Source organism: Meriones unguiculatus, chromosome 2 (genome assembly GCF_030254825.1).
Source record: "Meriones unguiculatus strain TT.TT164.6M chromosome 2, Bangor_MerUng_6.1, whole genome shotgun sequence".
In the NCBI taxonomy this organism is placed as follows: domain Eukaryota; kingdom Metazoa; phylum Chordata; class Mammalia; order Rodentia; family Muridae; genus Meriones; species Meriones unguiculatus.
The window spans coordinates 24286631-24309681 of record NC_083350.1 but is presented as its reverse complement, the minus strand read 5'-3'; the positions used below and the strand labels follow the sequence as shown (position 1 = coordinate 24309681).

Sequence of the window (23051 nt, the reverse complement as noted above, 5' to 3'; positions counted from 1 at the left end):
TGTCCCACTCCCTGTCCTTCCCCAGGTGAGTGAAAATAACCCTTGATGCCCCAGTTAAAAACGGACCCTGAACTTTGACTTTCATGGGAGTCCAAGGAACTGAGAGATCGGAGTCTAACTTATTTTTAATAGATTTCACAACGTGGCTGTTAATGCCTGAAAACTAAACAGCCTTGACTTTTGGAAATCCTTCCTGTTTCAAACACGCATTCCTTAGGTGCTTGCCTCAAATGATTCTTAAACTTTGCCTGTCCGTGGGTCTCACTGGCCTTGGTCGCTGGAGCTAGGCCAAGGGTAGTAACTTGGCCAGTGTTGCGCATTGCTACTCAGCCGTACCCAGCTTCCTTCATGCTCTGCCCTGCCTTCTGTGTTCTCTCTCTTCAGTGTTTGTCCATCTCCCTTGTCAGAGCTTCACATTCTCACCTTGCTTTCCATCATGCATCATGGCCTGCTTCAGGAGGTTCCCAATGAGTGGTGGTCCTTCTGAAAAGTACATTTCTGTTGCAAAGAAGATATTTACTAGTGTTTAAGTAGAAGGGCAAGGGTCTAGAGGCAGTATGAGTATACAGAATTCACCGTAGCTGGGCAGTTCACAGGATGCTTCCGAAAGAGGAAGCCGTGCTGCTAGGTGGGCTGTGAGGAATGCTCAGTGTAGCGTGAATGAACGAAAATGGGTATGTATTATGTTCAGGATGCGCGTGCGTGGGCGTGTGCTCATGTGTGGGGGTGGATGTGTGCAGATGTACTTGCCCGTGTGAGTGCTATGGGGGCAAGAGATTGATCTCCTCTATAACTTTCTGCCTTTACCAGGAGCCCAGTATTCTGGCAAGACTGCCTGGGTCTTCAGTTCAGTTCTGCTGGCCAGTATGTCTGTGAGATGCCAGCATCATGCTGTTTTATTATTATAGCTCTGTCTGTAGTACGGTTTGAAGTCAGGGATGGTGACACCTCCAGAAGTTCTTTTATTACTTGGGATTGTTTTTGGCTATTCTGGTTTTTGTTTGGTTTTGGTTTTGTTCTTTTTGTTGTTTGGTGTGTGTGTGTGTGTGTTTCTGTATGAACTTGAAGACTTTCAATTTCTGTGAAGAATTGTGTTGGGGTTGTGGTAGAGATGGCATTGACTCTGATTGCTTGTGTAAAGATGGTCATTTGTATATTAGTCCTAGCCATCTGTGAACATGGGAGATCTTTGTACCTTCTGATATCTCAGGTATTTTATAAGGAAACCTGCCAAGCTAATTTTTGTTTCACCTTTTAAAGGTGTAATTTAAAACAGAAGGCAGATTTCAGATACGTTAGGGAGTAGAGGTTTTCCAGAGCCAATGTTACTGTGTTATCTTGTAGCTAAAAGTTCCTCTCTGTAATAAAGTGATGAGGTGACACGCAGAGGTACGTGTTCGGTCTAGTCCGATGGTGGACATTCACACCTTTGAAGGAAGTGAGGGGTTGTAGAAGCATTCATCTGTGGAATCATTTCGTCTCACAGGCTCACCTCCTCCCCATGACAAAGCTAGTGACTTTGAATGTGCATTCTAGATGAGAAGCAGCCATCATGCATTCACCTGCAGGCTGCCAGGGAGAAGAGAGAGATTAAGGGCATGTTCAAGTCTGGGTTGGCTTCGGGAGTCTCTGGCCTTGGACAGTTCCATCAGTGATCCCCACCATCCTCACATCTGCTGGCCTCTGGGTGCAGCCTGCAGCTCTCTTGGTCGATAGCACTGGGCTTTGGGCTTCTCCATGTTTCTGATAAGTGGGCTCAATTCCATCTGCGGTGCCTCCTGAGGCCAGAATTGTCTTCTTGCTCTTGCCTGGTGGGGATTCTGCTTTTTTCCATGTGGTTTCATAGTCCTGCAGGTTTGGAGCTGGCTAAACTGCTTTTCAAGGATGTCTTCCTTGTCACGTCTATATCCCTGAAGCGTTGAAGCATGAGTGTTGGTACTCTTCCTAAGAGGAATTTTATAGCTCGGCAGAATGGGTTCTGCACTGTAAATCATTTTTGGAATAAGAACAGTAATACACAGAACTCCCAAATGCTGTAGACAGAGACTAGTATCTCATTTCTATGTTCATGCTAATTGGAGACAGACGGTGAGGAAGCATACGTTTTGAATGATGTGTGCAGCATGGAGGAAGTGGGAAGTGTTCATTATTCCTGTGCTTTCTCTTGGAGACCTCCCAACCCTGCATATCGTACTCTGCATTACTGCACTTCCTACTGAGATGAAGGTCTGGCTTCTCATGTCTGAGTCCGAGAATATCAGCATTCAGCAATGAGGAGGGATACGGAGGCCCTCTGGTTCATTTCCTGCCCCTGTTGGTGCTTCTGGTGGGATGTCAGCCTTACTCTCTGGCTAGAGCAGACTGGGGCCATGCCCTGTTCCAGGAGGCCGCTGGTTCCCAGCTTCGGTAAGGACCAGAAGTTCCCTCCCTGCCGTGAAGCACATCTGCTTTCTGCAGATTTCCCTGGACTGAGCTTTCTCCCCCCTCCTAAGAGAAAGTGACTTTGCTTTTGCTACTGTCCTGGTTCCTTCCTGCGCAGAGAATATGCTTGGGTTTTGTTGTTATTGTTCGTTCTTTCTTTCCTTCTTTCTTTCTTTCTTTCTTTCTTTCTTTCTCTCTCTCTCTCTTTCTTCCTCTCTCTCTTTTTTTTCTCTCTCTTTCTCTCTTTCTCTTTCTTTCTCTCTTTTTCTTTCTCTCTTTCTCTTTCCCTCTCTCTCTCTCTCTCTTTCTTTCTTTCTTTCTTTCTTTCTTTCTCTCTCTCTCTCTTTCTTCCTCTCTCTCTTTTTTTTCTCTCTCTTTCTCTCTTTCTCTCTCTCTCTTTCTTTCTTTCTTTCTTTCTTTCTTTCTTTCTTCCTCTCTCTCTTTTTCTCTCTTTCTCTCTTTCTCTCTTTCTCTCTTTCTCTTTCTCTCTTTCTCTCTTTCTCTCTCTCTCTCTCTCTCTCTCTTTCTTTCTCTCTTTCTCTCTCTCTCTCTCTCTCTTTCTTTCTTTCTTTCTTTCTTTCTTTCTTTCTTCTTTCCTAAAACAAGGCTAACCATTCATATGGTATTTTAAAATAACCTTTCAAAAGTTAGTTATTTTAAGTGTACAAACATTTTTCCCACATGTATGCCTGTGTACCAAGTCATGCCTGGTCCCAGTGTCAGAAGAAGGTGTTGGATAACCTGGAACTGGAGTTGTCAGAGAGTTGTGAATTAACATATGGGTACTAGGAAATCAACTTGGGTCCTTAGAGCAACAAGTACTCTTAACTGCAGAGCCATCTCTCTGTCCCCTCTTATATCGTTCTTAATATACCTTTTGTTACTTTGGCTATTAACTATCCTGGCTACTCAACACACATTTTTACATTGTTAATGTAGCTCTGGTGGTTTTCATTTTGAAGAGTCAAGGAGGCTGCATGGGGAGAAGTATTCTCTTTCCTGCTGCCTCTGTCCCCAGAATCTGCCAGTGTCACCAGATTCTTGTGTCCTTACCAAGTTTTCACTATGAACTTTCAAGCAAATATTTGTGTGCACAGCTGCTTCCTCCTCTCCTTCTTATATAAAGGCTGTCATACATCACACAGTGTTCTGATTCTTTATTTTTATTTATTTATTTTTTTAATAAGCCAGTCTACTTTGGACTGTCAGTCACACCTGTATGTACAGAACATTGTCCTCCTTTTTTCGGTTGACTTAGTTCTATTGTATACCTTTCATCCTATTTTTAAACACTAACAGTGTTCCTCTTAAATTATGGCACTTTGGTTTTGAACATCATGCTGGCCAAGGCAGTTGGAATGAAAGCCTTTGGTCTGGACTTTGAATAGTACAAACAAGTTACCCTGTCCTGTCACTCAGTCACGTAGACCTTGAGATAAAAGAAAGCCCCAAAGATTCCCAAGCCTCCCTCTTGTCCTGCTGTTTGCCCTGAAGTGAGCAGTCAGGCGCACACACTACCACCAGACCCAGCCTAGGCTGCTTGGCCCACTCCGAAGTCCTGATGAGAGAACTTTTGGATTCTGATGTGGTCATCTGATAGCCTTACCCAGTCGTGTAGAGCCACTGCAAATTGGATGAACTTGCTGTTCGTGTCCCCGTCCATGCTGTCCTATCTCAAAACATTATGGTGTTGGGTGGATCTAATCCCTGTGAATAACCCCGGGTATTTCTAATGGGTATGACTTGGGCAGGAGCTGGCACCTGGGCATAGTGGCACTCTTGTTAACTCTGCTTTGGCCGTAACTCCATGTGATCTTTTGGTCCAGAGAAGGAGTGACCCAGCTGGTAGAATTCTTGCCTGCTATGCTTGAAGCGCAACCTAAAGCTGTTAGCCTCCTCAGAGAAGGAGTTACTCTCCAGTGTTCCTTCCTCCATCTCCCGGCAGCTCTTGGGATCAAACTCAAGTCTTTATACATTCTAGGTGGGCGCTTTGCCGGCTGAATCTTATCCCCACCCCTCTGTTAACCTCTTCCTTTAAAGAATGTGCGCATGCACATGCCATGGTTGGAGGGTAATCTGTGGGATTCGATATTCTCTTTCCACCTTGCTGATGCCTGGGATCCAGGCCTGACGGTACCTGTGTCTGCTGAGTCATTCCTGCTGCCCCCTCCTCTGTCACTATTTGTTGTTCAACCTCTTGTGGTTTTTTTTTTTTTTTTTTTTTGCTTATTTTTTTGTTTGTTTTGCTTTTGATTTTTAACATCAGCACCATTTAGTCAACTCCCCTGCAGTTTCAGGTGCTCTGTTCTTTGCCCGAATCTGGGAGAATGGTCTTGTGTTGAGCCAGATGAGAGGCAGGCACCTTCAGGCTCTCTTCCCAGCCATGAGAAGTTGCTTGTGTCCCTTTATCTTCATGAACTGCTCTATAACCCTGCTCCCAAGGCTTCATTTTCAAGAAAAGAACTAGTTTGGAGAGCAGTGAAAAGAAAGGGCCGGGAGAGTGACAAGGTACTGTGGGGCTCATACAAGAAGACCTAACTGGTCTAGGGCCCCTAGAAAGTCTATTCAATCACAGCTGTAGCTGTGCAGACACCCACAGGGCAAGCAGACTGAGCGAAAGCAGCAAACTAGCAGTTCCGCAGAAGCAGTGCCTGGCATCAGTTGCACCTGTATATAAATCTGCAGCATTATAACTGTTTGTCAACGGAAGTGCCTCTCAGTGGCTGTATGACTTCATAGAGCCAGAGGGAAAGCCCAGGTAACAGGTGCTACTGTCCCAGAGCCTCCGGTCCGGTCCTGAAACTCAGTTTCCCCTCTTGCTTTCTTTCTGGATCAGCTCTGAATGGCTTCTAGCTTTAGCTCGTGTATGAATGGGTAGTTAACAAGGGAATCATGGGTAACCAGGAAGGAGGAAGAAATTACATTCTGAGCATGAACCCAGTAGCAAATGAGGTATTAATAGGAATGAATTCAAGACTTAGCTAAAAAAGCAGAGGACATCTATGGTGCCAACAGAGGTGACTCGGGGGCCATTTTTAGGACAGGGTAGGAAGGACCTTGTCAGTCATGTTGTATGGTCAGAATACAACCTGATCCATGGAAGCAGGTGGTTGCCTGGAAGTAGATGCCTGCAGAGGGTCCCGTCCAGTGGGAAGTGCCATACCTGGGAAGCAGCAGCAAGGAGAGTGGGCCCATTACGAAAGCCTCCCTCTGAGCCCATGCCCACCAGGCAGCTGTGCTGACCTGAAGTTCAGCCACACTGGGGGTGCGCGTCATCGCCCCTGTGTCTATCCAGAGGCTAGCTCCTCAGTGTACGAGCCACGCTTCTTGCTGAGTTTTATCTCTGAGGCGTAGGGGCATCTTCTTGATGGCCCTTGGGACCCTGGCTTCTTTCCATTCCTTTTTATTTAGACTACACATTCCAACCAAAACAAAACCCAGGCCTCGTGTGTGTGTGTGTGTGTGTGTGTGTGTGTGTGTGTGTGTGTGTAAGGTCACTTATATCTGCCATGAAAAAAATGCAGAATTTTAGATCCTGAGCTAAGAGTTCTGGCCTCTGACACAGGGCTGTTGTTTGTGGCCATTTTTAGAACTGCAAACACAAGATGATTCTCAGTGATCTCAGAGGAACTTAAAAATCTTTCCTGTCTTCTGATTAGAGGGACAGAACAAAAGCATCGTTGATAAGTGGATCCTTTAAAAGCCTTTTATAGGGAGTTTGACCAACTATCCAGTTAAAGAAATTTTTTTAATTAACTGAAGAAAGTTGCTATGCTTGCTGGCTCCTTCACTCAATGGCCTTGTTCTGTGACAGCCTCCTCCATGCTTCCATCATCTGTTCACTGTGGCTTTCTGACATGTGACGATTTAATATTTCTAGCTGGGGTCACTGCGAAACTCCACGTCCACCCAGAAGAACTCGCATGCCCTTTGGGGGTTTCTGCATCCTGACCGCACACCATGTGTTCTGACGCTGCCCTTGTGTAGTCCAGCCATGCTTTGTATAGTCTGACCAAGTGCCCTGAGTCACATGCCCTGTAGTGCTGAGCTATATCTGCAGCCCTCTTTTTGCTCTTTAATTTTGAAGCAAGGCCTCACACAGGCTGGCTTTTACTTTGCAGTCCTACTCCTTGAACTTCCCAAATAGCTGGGATTATAGGTCTGTTCCACTAGGGTTACCCAGAAAGAACTGCCTGCTGTCTGTCTGTCTGTCTACCCACCACCCATTATGTCTGTCTGTGTGAATTCAGGCACACCTGTGCCATGGCACCATATGTGGTCACAGGAAAACCTTGATGAGAAGCATTCTTCCATCAGTGAAATGAACCAGTTCAAGACAAGTTAAAGTATTTAAATGAAGGCTTATTGGGAGCAGCTCTTGGTGGGTTCACCTGTCCCAAAGTATGAGGCCAGGGAAGTCGCCATGCAAGGGGAGACAGAAAAGTGCAGGGTGGTGGGGAGAGGGAGGGAGAGAGAGAGAGAAGGGGGATGGGAAGCAGAGAGAGGGGAGAATGTAGAAAGAGAGAAGGAAACCAGATGTCTGAATTACATAGTGAAGAGCCTCTGGGCGAGGGGGAACCCCAGCCCCTGAGCTAGAGAGTTCCAGCCATGCCCTGTAACAGGTAGGGACTGAGGGATGCTGGGAGAGCCTGGAATCAGGCACCTCAACTGCTTGACCTGGCTTTGAAGCTCAACACTTGAGTACTAGTTTTTGCCTTCTAATTTGGTTGAGGTGGGATCTCCTTTGCGCACTGCTCTGAATACCACCAACAAAGCTGGCCTTCAAGCATCTAGGGGTTGTCTCACCTCTGCCTCGCATCTCGCCACAGTAGCACTGGGACAGCAGGCATTCATTGCGGCACCTGGTTTTCACTTGAGTTCTAGAGATTGGAACTCAGGTCTTCTGACTTGCATGGCATAGACCCTCTGCGCCGTCTGCCTAGCCCTAGAACTTTTTTTCTAGCTAAGACACAGTAGGGGCATATTTGTTGTCATAGTACTGAGCCTAGCCCCCACTCACTCGTCAGCCTCCGCTTGCTTTCACCTCACCTGTTCAGCTCCCTCTTCCCAAGGGATGGAATGATGTAGAAAAGTGAAACATTCTAAGAACTCAGGTTAACCACTTTGAATGCCACTCAGAGCCAGACACAAAGGCATCCGCTGTTGTTCTTGCAGGGAGAAACGTCACGTGAGCACTTTGAAGGCATGAGTCAAAGAGTATTGAGTTCTTTGTACAATTTACTGCAAGCCCAATGATACTAGCGCTGGATGAACAGCGGGAATTTGCCAGTTACCGCCTCAGAGCTTTTCCACAGCGGGTGCTGTGGCCGTGGCTAGCGATCAGACCCTCACTGGACACAGTTAGTTCCTGGAAGACCACCTTCCTTCTCTTCTCTTGCATTCAGTTTCTCCTGGAGCATGCTGTGTGCGTGGCGTCTCCTTTCTTGCCAGGGTCCCCAGAGGGAGCCGGGAGGCAGCTGCACTCTTCCCTTGACAATTTTCAAGTCAACTTGAGTTTCAGTTCCAACTTCCTGCCAGTCTACTTCCTCTGAGAATTTTCCAGAATGTTAGTAGTTCTCTTAAAAAGGGCCAGTGGCCTGAATTGGGCTTTTTACCTGTTTTCTTGCTCTCTGCTTCCTCTTTCAAGTAGGCAACTTGGGGACCTCATTGGGATTGCATTGGACTCATCAGGTTTCCAGTCTCTCTCTCTCTCAAATAATGCTTATTGTGTGTGCCTACATGTGCCCTGGGGCCTATGTGCAGGTCAGAGGACAGCTTGGTACAGCTGCTTCTGTCCTGCTATGCGGGCCCCAGGAACTGAACTCAGATTGTTAGATGTGGCAGCATGCCCATGGAGCCATCTTGCTGGCCCAGGCTCCCAGGCTTTGTCACACTTGTCAACTTTATATGTGCTCAGTAATTTTTTGACTTGCATGCATGCAGCAAGACATCACTCTTGCCAGGCTTTAGAGCCCCTGGCGTGAAGGCATGTTGGTCTGACGTAAGACTGCAGAAGAAACACTGACCCTCAAAAGTGCAGTTAGGAGGAGTCGGGTCTCACTCCCAACTTGCTAAAATCCAGAGGGCAGCTCTTTCGACCCATTCTAAGTTCTAATTCTCTCCTTTTCTCCTCTTTCACCTTCCTCCCTCCCACAAGAGCTTGTTCCATCCTACCTCTGCAGTAATTCTCAAACTGAAGACTTGCCTGCAACTGAGGACTTAAGCTTTGAGTGTGTTAGCTTTCTGTTGCTGTGACTGAAATCTTGAGGTAATTAACCTAAAAAGGACATACGTGTATACGGTGTATGTAGGCATGTACATGGACAGGTAGTCCTCAGTTTGGGAGGTTTCAAGTGAAGGAGTGCATTGGTAGTGGGGGGTTTGTGGTGAACAAAGCTGATGGGCCCCACGTCCTAAATGTTCATCTCACAGTACTGCCATAGACTGCTAGCCTTTACACATTGGTCTTTGAACGTTCCGTATTCAACATGCAGCACCGGCTCAATCTCATGGCTGCAATAGGAGGTCTTGGTGTTTGTGCATACAAACTTCTGACCCCTTGTGAGGTGGCAGGGTGAGACGGTGTGTCTCGTGGCCTGTTCTTCAAAGCCGTATTCTGTTGCATCCTCTGTATTCTACTGGAAAAGAGTCATTCAGTCCAAGTCCTGTCCTGTCTGGGGGAAATGAAGAGAAGAGTGCCAGGAATCCAGGGGCACATTTTTAATGTTTCCTACGCAGTTTGTGAAGGCAGAGTCCTCTTGGGCAGTTCCATTAGAAGCCAGCCTTTCTCTCAAGAGCCATCCCTTTCTCCTATTTGTCAGATGCACCTACTTGATCAAAGAATGACTCTTTTCCCATCAAGGTCAAGAAGTTTTTGTTGTATGGAGCCCTGCAAGGTCCTGCAGTTTTCACATGCCAGTGTTTTGGGGTCTTCACTGATTTGCAGTAGTTGTGGGGCTGAACTTGACTGTGTGCCCTGTGTTGGGCTCATGATGGGCTGGCAGCCGTAGGATATAGTTCTGTGAGTTGGGCCTTGGTATTGTCATTGTTCCTTAAGCTGGAGCTGGACCATTGGGCATTGGGCCACTCTCATTTTTTACTCCGTACTTTTGTTCTTGCTACTGATCTTTTCCACCTGTAGCCACTCCCATGGAAGAGATAACTGTGCCCGTATTTAACTCCACAGTTGATTGTCAGAGGACAGAGCGCCGCACCTGGTGCCCCCTTGGTGCTAGTACCAAGCCCTGAATACAGTAGTTGAATGTGACTTAGGCAATTAGAGTGGAGAACTGAGGGAAACAGTTACAGAGAGCTGGCAGAATGTTCCTGAAACCTGCCATGGAAGTGAGGAATGGAAAAGGCTTAGCAGGCAGGAATTAGAGTAGAGGAGACAGAAAAGCAAGGGGACAGGACACAGGAGGATTGGCCATGAGAGGAATATGTGTACCATGGAGACGGATGTTTTAGGATTCTTATTTAAAATGTATACAGAGGGAAGGGCTATTACTTATTTGTACATACTCATTGACTACATGTTGTTCAGAGTGGATATTATAGGAAGTTGTACATTCGGCATGATGATGCTGACATGTTTTCATAGTTTCATCAGTGGTAACATGCATGTGCTTCATAGATGCAGGTAGTTGATGGTAGGGAAGGCTGTACATAGGGAAGTAGGCCTGGAGGTGACCCCTGTACCTTTCACTTGGGCTGTGAACCTAGAACTGTTCTTTAAAAAGGAAAAAAGAAAAAAAAAAAAGCTCTTCCAGAAATATATAACACAAAATTTTGTCTGGGGTTTGGGACACGGATACAAAGATGAATGATAACCTCTTGGGTACTACTTTGCATGGCATGTATGCCGTTCATGGTTGAGAATGGTATTGGTGGTCTCTCTTAGTCCACATGTGGCTCTGGAGTGTCACACGTACTGAATAGAATTATGAACATGTCAGAAGGTCGGGAAGACTTAAATAAATAACTCAGAGAATAATGACCAAGATAATGAGGTCCCTGACTTAGGACTTCCTCATCCATATGAACAGCTGGCATATGTGAAGCCTGGGGTCACACTGGTTCCCCACGAAACATGATTTCCCAGCTCAATCATCACATTCTCTCAGAGTATCCGCTGGGGCTGTAGATAACACTGGCAGATAAGTGGGCTGTATCTAAGGAAAAAGGCAGATCCCAGCATTGGGAATTTTGGGTAGAATTGAAATGCTTGCTTCATTGTTTTGTTTGCCAGGAGGAGGATTTTGATAGAGTGGTATTTAAAGGACCTAGAATTACTACCATCACCCAGAACTACTTACATAGAGTTTGAGAACATTTAAAGCCTGGCCATCAGTGTTCAGGAAAGACACACATACAGAATACCTGGGGTCACCCACTGTTATGTAACAGCCACGCAGAACAGTAGATTAATAACAGGAGGAGATGTGGCCAAGTTGGGTTTGGCCTGGCCTCTTCTATACCCGCATCCTTCTGCGTTGTGCAGTCTGTCTTTGAATAACATTTTTATTGTTGATGCCAAGCCACCTTAGTTAAATATTTGATTCCACTTAAGTTATAAACAAGGACCCAATATCATGCATAGATTTTATGAAAGTAATAACATGCTTCAGAAAGTACAGTCATTCAGCCTGGGGCCCACTGCATGTGGTAAATTAGTCACACACTTCTTACCTGCTTCCTTGCTCAGTGATGATGGCTGCTTATCTGTATTTAGGTTTGTCATTTTGAGGAAACAAAGATAAGAAATCTTTACTGTTTAAAAATGATTTTTATAGAGTAACATTCTTTGCTTGAACTTGAGAGTGAGCAAGCTTTCTTGTAAGAGATGCTTGTAAGCAGTTAGTGCTCAGTAAAAGACCCTCCAACTTTCTCCATCTCCCAGCTGTTGGCTGCATGTTGCATAAGATTTCATGTCTTCCCAGTATGCACTTCTGCATCTTTGTGAGTTGGCAAAGCAGAACAAAGGCCCATGGGTTTGTTTTTGTTTGATAGAGTGGGTTCATTCATTTTAGAAATGCAGCGAGTTGGATGGGTCTTTTGCCTGTGACTTAAGTTTTTAAATTTCCTGTATCATTGGTATATTTTGAGACTTCTGTAAAAGTTGGGGATCCTTCCCCTTTCACGCTTTGTGGTGCTGGCCATGCAGGTGCTCTATGGAGCTACAACCTCAGGCAAATGTTTATTTTATTTTATTTTGTTTTATTTTATTTTATTTTATTTTATTTTATTTTATTTTATTTTAATAGTTTGTTTCAAAGGACAAACTGCCAGTAGACAAGGAGACATTACCCAGTAATCAGAAGTAATTAGTGTTATGATATCTTTCCTACTTTGTTGCTTAGGTATGTCTTTGACTTTTTTAAAAATTAATTTTTGTTTGTGCATGAGCCATGTGCAGATGTGCGCCTGTTAGGGCTGGTGTGTGGAGATCGGAGGACAGCTCAGGAGTCGGTTCTCTACTGCCATCTTGTGGGATGAGGGATTGGACAGCAGCTGAGTCTCATCTTGCTGCTAAGACATCTCTTCAGCCCTGTCATTGCCTAACAAAACAAAACAAAATAAAATCAAACAGTAAGAGCTGTATAGAGAGGCAGGCTCACTGCCGCATCAGTCTTTGGTTTTCGGTGGGATGGGAGGGCCAGCAGGTCATGGGGTGGGGCAGAGGGTGGCTTCTCTTTACTCTCTCCTTGGAGTTTCCCCCTTCAGACCATCATGCACGCTCTTCTCCATTTAGAAGAGAGATGGGGCTGCAAAGAGCGTGCCTGTCCAGTAGGAATGGCTTATCAATCACCAGCAGAAGCCCTCATCATTTCTGTCCACGTATTGGCCAGAACTTAATCACATGATACCTCCCAAACCACAAGGAAGGCTGGGAAATGTAGTCTAGCTTTGTGTCCTGGGAGAAGAGGGAGACAGCTTTGTTAACAACTTGCTTGGCTGTTAGCTCATTTCTGTTTTGTTCTTTGATCTTTTTATTTTGTTACTGCTTGTTTCTTGAAATGAGATCTCAGTATTCCTAGCTGTCCTGGAACTCACTATGTAAAGCAGGCTGGCCTCGAACTCACAGAGATTCACCTGCTTCTGCCTCCTGAGTGATGGGACTAAAGGCATGCGCCACCACGCCAGGCTGGGAGTCGGACACTTCACTCTGAACTTAGGTTTTGTGACTTTGAGACAGTGTTTAACTGTACTGTCCCTGATGGCCCAGAGCCCATGATTGACTCCCATTAGCCCCTGAGTACTGGAATTGCAGGGACACACCACCATGCCTGGCTGAATGTGCCTTGGTTTCCTCAGTCTGGTCACTTCTGTATGTCCACCCCACTGGAAGCCTCACCAGGTTCTCTACTTCCTGTTCCTGCTGTCCTTCCCCTGTAAGCCACGATTGTCACCCACATTATTAGCTCTCCCATCAAAGTGATTGCTGTAATGTCCACGCTCTTCTAAGGATTCCTGTCTGGTTTCTGACCTCTGCCTGCACACCACAGTGACCTTCTGGCATGTTCTCCACTGGCTTGTCCCTGTGAGCCTGGGTTTGCTGTCAGCCCTGCCTGAAGCGTCCTGCTCAACCTCAGCACTGCTTCCCGGGGTCTCCACTCGAGGGTCTTCCCCCCAATGGCCTTTCTTTTCCACTGGGCAAGCATCATCCGCCTCTTGCCTCCATCATTTGCTTCCCTGACCGTCACAGTGTCTCCAAAGCGTTCACTGCGAGCCATCAGGAATTGTCTGTGTATTTCCAGTCTGGCTTTCTGCCTCTTTTAGATTCTTGAGCTCTCTGAGAACTCTGTCAGGTTCACATCTCTGTCCCCAGATACAGTGTCTGGCACATGGTGGGTACTCAGTAAGTGTTCATTAGATGGTCGAACATCACAATATACCGTGTGTGTGTGTGTGTGTGTGTGTGTGTAAAATTTAACTTATTTTTGAGAACTATATACAATATAGTTTGGTCATAATCTTTCCTTTACCCTAACTTCTCCAGATCCTCTGCCACCTCCCTGCCCACCCAGCTTCACTCTCTTAAAATACCCCCCCCCCACACACACACACACATGTCTCTACCTCTCACATGCATATGGAGTACTATTTGTGTTGGATAACTCCTCCTGGGCATGGTGCCTGCCCTTGAATGTGGTAATACACTCAGTGACACTCCATTAGAGAAAATGGATTCCAGCCCCCACCCCCCGCCCCCTTCAGCAGTTTTCATTTGCAGGCAGCTTCTTGGTTAGGAGTGGGACTTTGTGTCCATTTCCTCTTTCCCAGGCTGGGATTTCTGTCTGGGTTGGTCCTATGCAGGCCCTGTGAGGGCGGCTGTAGTCTGTGTGAGTATATAGGTGCACAGGCCTGTTGTATCTGGGAAACGCTGTCTCCTTGGAGTCATCCATCACCTTTGACACTTTCAGTCAGTCCATCTCCTCTTTCACACGGATCCCTGAGTCTTGAGGGAGGTGTCGGATAAAGGCATCCTATTTAGGTCCAAAGTCTCTTGCTCTCTGCACATTGTCTATGTCAGTTCCCAGCTGTTGCAGGAAGTGTCTCTGCCAACTGGAACTGTTGATCCAGGTTCTGCTTGGAACTCTGGGTTCAGACTCCAAGCTGTCCAGATCAGCAGTGCAGTGGTAATGGCGGACGGGGGTGGTAGGTGAGCAGGCAGAAGAAGGGGGCCAACTCTGGAGGTCTTTTGAGTAGGTTGAGGGTCAGGCACGTGATCCCAGTGGTTGGTGAACCGACCCTGGGAATCCCTACTTCAAAGTCTGGTTGGAATTCAGACTCCAGGCAGCTGGTATTTCATGTTTATATGTGTGCACAAGTGTGTGGGGACACATGTGTGGAATGATGGGGTAGAGGTAGGGTCTTTTCTTCAGTAACTTTGTTCCTTACCTTTGAAGGAACCTTGTCTCTCGCTGAATCTTTTTGGCTAGGATCCCCAAGGATCATCTTATCTCCACTTCACCATCACTGGGATTGCAGGCAGGTGTTGTTGTACCCAGAGTTTTCTTTTCTTTTATTTTGTACATTGGTGTTGGTTGGGTGCTAGGGATCCCAACTCAGGTTGTCCTGTTTGCCTGAGCCATCTCTTCAGGCCTTTAATACCCTTTAAATGGTAATATTATAGCCCATTGTATGGAATTAGCTGCCTTTTGTAGACACTTTTTTAGAGTTTGTTTGTTTGTTTGTTTCAGAGAAAAATGTGTCTTGACTTCTAACCCTCAAGATATTTTTGTTTTTATACTTGTCTGTGACTTTAAAGCTCTTCCAGTGTGTGTGTGTGGGGGGGGGGGTGCATTTGTGTATGAGGTGGTATGTGCATATGTGTGCCATGGTACTCATGTGGAGACCAGAGAACAGCCTTTGACTTTGTTTGAAAACACTGCATACAAGTACTGGCTCTTGCGGAAGCTTCTGGGGTTTTGTCTCCACTTTCCGTCTTGCCCTAGGAGCACTGGGATTTCGGACCAGCCTCTGTGCCTGGGCTCGAAGGATTGGGAGCCCTCACATTTGGTGAGGCAAGTGCTTCTGTCCGCTGTGCCTTCTCCCCATCCTCAACTGTGACTTACTTTCTTAGGATTGATAAATGAGATTCTGTCAAGTAGAGCGTGTGAATGATGCCTTAGGGGATTTAGAGATCCTAAGCCTTTTAGTGGGCTGCTGCAGGCCTGTATCCTCATGTCTTGTGAAGGTTTATGGGAGGCGCCCTTAGAGGCCCTGGGAGGCCAGCTGCAGGGCAGGTTGACCTCGGTATCTTCCCTGTGGCCTTAGATGTCAGAACAGGTACTCGCATTTGCCAAGCGAAAGAACTGATTTCCACTAGAAAATTGTAGCTTTCTCTTTATTTCAGTTTATATTTTTCAACATTTACTCTGATTTCTGCTGACTTTGGGAGGTAAGCCACCCAAGTAAGACCTTTCACCCAGTGGGAATGCAAATGCAGGGAACCCAGGTGTGAATTAGCCTCCTCCTGCCTCTTCAGCCCCAGAAACAGGTTGGTTGAGGTTCCTGTCAAATAATCTTTTCTGGGCAGTAAGTACTGTACTCAGAACTTCCAAAAAGGCCAAGAAGAGGGTGACCACTTTCTCCCTGGCATGCTTATGGTTTATTCCGTGGTGTGCTGCTGTTAGTCCCTTGCCCTCCACCATAGACATTATCCCCTCATCTCCTCCACGTCCACCTTCACAGGTGCAGACAGCCACAGGGGTGTATGAGTTACACATGAACACCACTGTACCGGGCGCTCGCTCCTCTACCTTAGGGTCATTTCATGAATCTCTCCTTACTGCCAGACGTCCCTCTAGTGGCACCTGGGACTAGCCTGTCACCGCTTTTAACAATGTCTTTCCATTGTGTTGTCTTTAGAGTTCACCCATCTTCCTGACACACACACACACACACACACACACACACACACACACCCTCAGCATGGCTGCAGACTTCTTGGCTATAGTATGCTGAGGCTGCTTGTTTCTTTATTGGTCAGGCATGGACCCATTCCACTCATTTGGTAAGTATCTGGTTAGCACTCAGTTTCTATGCACTGGGCACTAGTAAGCCAAATACACTTCTTAGGTGTGTAAAGGATTCTGCAGTGGTGTGTTACCAGGTTTTGATCCATATGGAAAAAAATAGTTTCACTGTGCCATCCCTCAATACGAGCAGACTCTGAGGGGCACCAGGAGCAAAGGACAGCTTAGGGAGAAAGAGGAAAGAGCCTCTACCTGCAGAGCACCATGCACCACAGAAGGAATTCTTGACCCCTGGTCTGCAGGTATACAGGAGAGGGGTCAGGGATATCCCAGCAGCACTCAGAGGCACCTTGAGAGCTGCTTGGGAGCCTGACCCACTAAGGTAGCATAGCATCTTCATCATGCCTCAAGAGTCTGCCCTTACGCTTACTCCCCTGATGAATCCTTTGGGATGCTCACTCCCCTGATGAATCCTTTGGGGGCTGTCAAACACCACTGCTGTTTTAGATAGATGCTGGGGAATGAACCCAGTACTGGCAAAGTACCTCTGAGCTGATAGCCCCGGCACAGACATGTGACTATCTTTCTTTACTTTCTTGCACTTTCCTCTGTGTTTGTGTGGAAGCAGTGCTATGTCAGAGAGGGAGCCCAGGAAGGGTGGGATGGCGGACGGATGCATGGGTAGATGGGAGACCCCCTGGAGTTTAAGTCATTCAGGCACATGTTCTGGTCACCAGTGCATGTCTGTCATAGATCTGTGGTTAATTAGCAAAGTTCAGGTATCAAATTTGATCCACCTCTGGCTTTTCCCTGTTTGTTTTTTCACCCCCTTTATTATTACGTGATCATGTTGATTTCTGGTTGCTTCGCTTGTGTCTCAGCACTGGTGTTCCAGGGGCTCCATTCCTAGTCATTACTTCGATTTTTCATTCTTCTTAGATAACTTAGATAACAGACCATGGTCTGTCCCCACCAACCTCCAGTTCGATGCTGATTAGCTTGGACGTCCCTGACTCGGACCCAGGCTTTTCCCCATTGGTCCTCTGATTTGTTGCCTAGGCATTCAACATGCCTAGGCATGTTGGACACAATGGTCTATTTCAGTTTGTGTTAACAGTGACCCAAACTCAGACTTCCAGGACCTTTGTTCAGTCCTTCTCCTATGGCACCTCATCCATCCTTTGGTGTTCCTCAACCTTTGGCCCTTCAGCTGCTTCAGGTGTGGTGGTGTTGTCCATTAGACCTAAGGGCATACTTCTGTTTTTATCTGAAGGCCAAATTCAGTGCTAGTGCATGGCGATCCTTAAGAAATACTAGAAGTGAAGAAGTGGATGCTTGACTGGATGGATAGCTAAAAAGTTGACTGACCAGCCTGAGAAGGGTTACCTTTCAGAACAAGGCTTTTGATTTCTTTTTACTGGAACTGGGGAATCATTTTTGCTTGTGAATAGTGCATTTTGAGGAGCACTTCATTTTTAAAGAGATATTTCACTACGTAAAATGTCTTTTCTATCGGACCCCTGGCCACATTTATAAATGTGTGCACTTGAAAGAAGGAATTATTTATAGTGATTTTGGTACCTGGTTATCGGAAGATACTGCTTCAGTGGCTCCTGTGTTTGTGTTCTTGGAACAACTGGGCAACAGTTCCTCAAATATCAGAAGGAATTGATGTTAATGGCCTGCCTACTTAGAATTAAACCCGATCTTCACTAATAAGGATGCTTCAGTTTCTGGAATCTTTAATCTCTTTTTTCATTGTGTGTGTGTGTACCAAATGTCATTTCTCAAAATGCCATCTACTTTGGTTTTGGTTGGTTTTGTTTTAGTTTGGGTTTTTCTTTGTTGTTGCCTTGCTTGTTTACCCCTTTCTTTAAAGGCCCGTTTTTTCACTGGCCTATATTTCAGCAGGTCAGCGAGGCTTGCTGTTTGGTGAACCGAGGGATCTACCTTGTTCTGCTTTCCCAGCACTTGGATTGCAAACTCACACCATGCCCAGTTCTTTTTATGTGGGTTCTGGGGAGTGAACTTTGGGTCCTCATGCTCACACGGAAAACTCTTTACCCATTGAACCATCTTCCCAGCCTCCTATTTGGCGACTTTTTTTTTTTTTTTTTTTTTTTTTATACGGAGTCTCAGTACACAACCATAACTAACCTGGACCTCACTGTGTGGACTAAGATGGCCTGGAGATTGTGGGTGCCTCCTACCTCTGCCTCCTGAGTGCTAGGATCGTAAGTGTGTCATCATGCCTGGCTCGAGTCTTAGCATGGTAGAGTGGCAGGGTTGCCTTCTGAGCTTGGCTGTGAGCAGAAATTGCCTGAGCGTGAGCTGAAGTATATTTATTTCAGTGTTGGACTGAGTGGAAATTACTGACTTGAAGCTTTGAGCTGAAAGAGCTGTCTGTTAAGGGTCAGGTTTAATCTTGTTATTTTTCCTCTCCTTTTCTAACAGGGAGAATCCCGTATTCTCAGAGTGAAAGTTGTTTCTGGAATTGACCTCGCCAAAAAAGACATATTTGGAGCCAGGTATGTTTCCATTTATTCATTCATTTATTTATTCATCCATCCATCTATCTATCTATCTATCTATCTATCTATCTATCTATCTATCTATCTTTATGGGCTTCTGGAGAACCTGGTAAACTTTTGGGGAGTGGGGCTGGGGATTAATCCGAGGGTCTGGTGCATGTTAGGCAAGTGGTCAACAAGTAAATACACTACTGGCCCTCCTTTTACTCTTTCTTTTGAGACAGGGGCTCACTAAGTTAGCGGGACTGGCTTTGAACTTGTGGTTCTTGTCTCAGCCCCTTGAATGCTGGAATTATAGGCCTGAGCCAGAAGGCCTGGCTGGTAAATCCTTTTCAAACTTAGGTATGCGCCTGGACCACCCATGAGGCTTCAGCAGAGCCTTCTGAGAGTCTGGTGGCCCTTCTGAATGCCTGGTGGCCAAGGGTGGTATTTGCATGGATAGCTAACCATGGTCCCTAATGGCATCACTGTGACAATTAGCCGGCTCTTTTCATTTGGGCTGACCGCTTGGGGAAAGTAGATTCTGGTGAGGTTTTCTTCCTTCCCTCAGTTCAGGAACACGGCTGGGCTTATTTTGAACACCTCTGCTGGTTCTGGTCCATGGGTTCTGCCAGTCTGCAATCAGAAATTTTGGGGGGAAATGATGCTGGTAGGGAACACGCACAGTGCCCCCGCCCCCACCATCATTATTTCTTAAGCAACATCGTACAGTGGTGCCTTTCACAGTATTTAGGTTGGGTATTATGAGAGACGCTGCAGTGATTTAAAGCATATGGGAAGATCCGCGCTGCTTACTTGCAAATACCACAGCACAGAATTTTTACCTAAGGGACGTGAGCATCCGGAGATCTGGGATCCACAGGTAGAGCAGGAGCCAGCGCTCCATGGATGCTGAGGGATGGCTTTCCTGGGTTTTGTTTTGTGCTGTCTCTTTAACTGGGTTTCCCCGACGTGTGTAATCTGCATGCAGGGGAGGGGCGACTGGGTAATGCTGAGCTGGGTATCCTTGACATGTACAATCTGAGTGCCTGGACCGACTGCCTGGATGATGCTGGTGATTTACATTGTCTCACTGAGGCCCTGGCCGCCCTGGCTGCGTGGTAATCTGAGCTTTCTGGGTCCTTAGCACTCAAGTTTCAGTACTGCTCATGACGTTCCCTGGCCTTTTGGCCATTTAGGCTCCACAGAGAGCCTCTGTAGGGTATGGCGGTGTGCTATGGGCAGGAGGCAGGATGATGGTTAAACAGCCTGGAAAGGTTTGTTTTTGTTTGTTGGTTTGTTTTCACTATTTAGAGAATACTTTAGCTTTTTCATAATCAAACCGACATAGATAAGACCTTACATATTTAATACAATGTATTCTCCCTGCACAAATGGAAAAAAAATTTAGTTCAGCATCTCTAGGCCAATATGGGTGTTAATTTATGTACAATGCCAACTAACATGCTAAACTGGGATAATTTTTTTCCAAAGGTGACAGCAAAACTAGAGTTTCCAAAAAGTTAAAACTTTTATATATATATAAAAAAAGTTAAAACTTATATATATATATAATTTTCCAGGTTCTGCAGTCATTTGAACAAAATTGTTGCGACATCCAACACACAACATTTAAAAAGAAAAAACAAACAAACAAAAAACAAAAAAAAAAAACAAAGTAAAAAACAAAATTCCAGAAAATAACACAGTTCTGTTACTCTTGTGTACCTGGCACTGTTTTTGGTTTTTTTGTTTGTTTGTTTTTTTGTTTTTTTTAATTAGCTTCTCAGTCATCATCTGGAAAGAAAATATTCTGAACAACATCATTAAAAACAGCTCTGATAAAGCACTGTTACAACTACGTATCATAAAGCAGGTATAAGCTATTTTACGTTCACAGAGGCATGATGCAGGGACCTTTAAAAGGCATTGTTTGACTCGATTCTACTTTTCCAGCAGAGGGCCCAAAGGATCGTGTGACACAGCTCTGTAAAGAAACACACTCTTACATAGTTGGCACAGTTCTAAGGAGTCGTTCTCTCCATGAATGTCAGCTAAAAAGCGTTATTAAAAAATGAAATATCCCTAGGACAAAAGCTTATAACCGCTGGATTCATATGAACATGACCTAGAGGAGACAAGCAAGACCTCACCTTACCAACACTTTATCAAAGGAAGGAGATGCCAAATAGTGCTTCGAAGCTTCAGACCACAGTCAGCAAACAGCATCATTTTAAATAGAAGCAGAAGCCAAGCGTTGCTCATTTGAATATACCCAAGGATGCTGCTGACATTAATATTTAATCATCCGCTCAGTCATCCAGGAAGGAGGACAGATCAGTCACCACTGTACTTTATTGTGTTCAACCAAATCACCATGTTACAAAAATAGCAAGCTGCCATAATAATAATAATAATAATAAAAAGGCTCCTCTATCCAGCACCAGTTAGCATCATCTTACTTTCAAGCCTAGAAATGCCATTGGCACATCCAGAAAACACAAGGGAGCCACAGGAGCACGGGTGTTGTGTCAACGGTCACCCAGCGTCCAGCTGGGCTACTCTGTGGTATCATTCCCCTACTTTCATTCCACCATAAAGCTCCTTGGGTCTAAACCGTATGCACTTATAGACCACATGCGCACTTGTATACAAATTGAAGATGCAAATGCTACACAGTAGGTTCGAGCTTGTAACGTCTCTTTTGAACTGGTGTGGCAGCTCCGTCAGTGTAAAATGCTCTACGGCCCTTTTTATCTCACAGGATAACGTCACAGATCACTGTGCCTTGGTGGCTGCTGGCATTATTTGACTTTGCTTTCCCTGCCTGCCCACCCCCAATGCCCTGCAATAAACCACGGCTTTTAAGCCTTTCAGATCTTGTTTCTTCGGTTTTGATCGCCTGAGGTTTGCCTGGAAGGATTTGAACCGGACTTTTGGAGCACGGAGCTCTCGAGCCTTGGCCCACCTGAGACCTAGCATTGTTCAAGCCCAGCTCTTTCATTTATTGTTCAGGGAGTTCAGTGTTGTGCTCAAAAGTCCACCTATTTCCTTATGTCACACAGGTCAGCAGTTTTAGGATGACCACACAGCCTACTGTCCTTTTATTCTGTGGTGGAATGATCTGGAAAGAGGGCAGGTGGCTCCTGAGGATTCATGTCACTGGGTTCTCGTTGGCCTCCTGTGCTTTGCCCTATGGCTGCCTTATGACAGTGCCTCTGTCTAGTGCATTAGGACCCTGCATCAGGAGGCCTCTTTCCATGTCACTCGCTGTCTTCCCCACACACCCCAGAGAGACCCTCTACTGCCAGTGAAGGTCACACCGCTGCTGTCCCAATGTCACACACACATCACTGAATTCTGCCTGTTAAAAAATGAAACAGAGAGAAATCATCAAGAAGTAAAACCGAAGCGAATATTGGTATATTGTTTAAAGAGCTTACTTCACTTCTGTGTGCTTCGTACAACTAACAGGAGGCAAACTCTGTGGGTGAGTGTGTGGGTCCCAGGGAATGTGAGAATAGGAAAGCCTAAAGGTTTTCTCCCGGCACTGACTGCAGCCTGTGTGGTGGAAATGTGTGAAAGACACAGTTCCCACCCAAATGGCTTTTTCTCCTTTGTGAACCCACACTGCAGGGCGGACCCACCTTCCTGTGCCCTGACAAAGGGGAACCTGCACTGGGACGGGAAAATCCCATGCTTTCCTCTCTTCCCTTCCAGGGCAAACCCTGTCGCTATTTCCAGGAATCAACCTCCTACCAACCTGAAATGACACTGTTTCCTGGAATTCTCCAATTCCATCCCTATCAGAACTTTACCTTATATCCTGCCATCCCTGCCCCGTCCCCCAATCCAGCTCAGATGACCTTTAAAAATAATTTTTAAAAGTTGTGTGTAGGTATGTCCATGCTCTGCCGCTCATGCGGAAGTCAGAGGACAGCTTTGTGGAGTTGGTTCTAACCTTTTCCCTTTCTGTGGGTGTGGGGCATCAAACTCAGGCTGTCAGGCTTGCAAGGGTTGTATCTGCTGGGCCATTCTACCGCCATCTTTCCTTCCTTAACCCCTTGCCCTCTATAGACAACACAGTGTCCTTTCAGCATCTGTCCACATGTTGTTGGGAGGTTTTCTAGTATTCCTTTTACTGGTCTCCATTACCGAGTTAAATAAATAAATAAATAAATCTTTAAAGTTTTTTTTTTTTTTTTTTTTTTTTTTTTTTTAAAGAAATAGATTGTGGCCCTATTTCTCAGTTTGTTATTAAGAGGTGAAGTAAAAAAAAGGGAATTGACCTCAGGATCTTACAGGAACCCAAGAAATTTCAACCCTAAATTTTTCCTGCGAGTGTAAAACCAGGGACTTTTCTTAGGGATTGGGCTTAAGAAGGAAGATGCAAATTAGAAAGACAGATAGTGTGGCCTGATGGATCAGTGCCAGGAAGGGACTCTGAGACAGAGTGCTCCTTTGTTTTCTCAGGGCAGTAGATGGAAACAGCCCACTGACAGTCTCCCTCCCTCCCCTTCCTAACATGGAGGATGCGGTGGTAGTGCAGGCTAGGGCAAGCCAGCATCTTCCTCTTTCTGTCAGAGCAACAGGGCCTTGGGTTGGTGACACTGCTCTGCCCTGGTGTCTGCAGCAGCTT

General features: G+C 45.8%; 1 protein-coding gene across 3 annotated transcripts in view; it reads left to right on the top strand.

The window, feature by feature from the left end:
- Positions 1–23051, top strand: part of Nedd4l (NEDD4 like E3 ubiquitin protein ligase) — a 317780-nt gene that overhangs the window by 79219 nt on the left and 215510 nt on the right. For all 3 annotated transcript variants that reach the window (XM_060377163.1, XM_060377162.1, XM_060377161.1), the window contains exon 2: positions 18357–18430. In XM_060377163.1, the coding sequence (XP_060233146.1) occupies positions 18357–18430 (74 nt within the window). The remainder of the gene's footprint in view (positions 1–18356; positions 18431–23051) is intronic.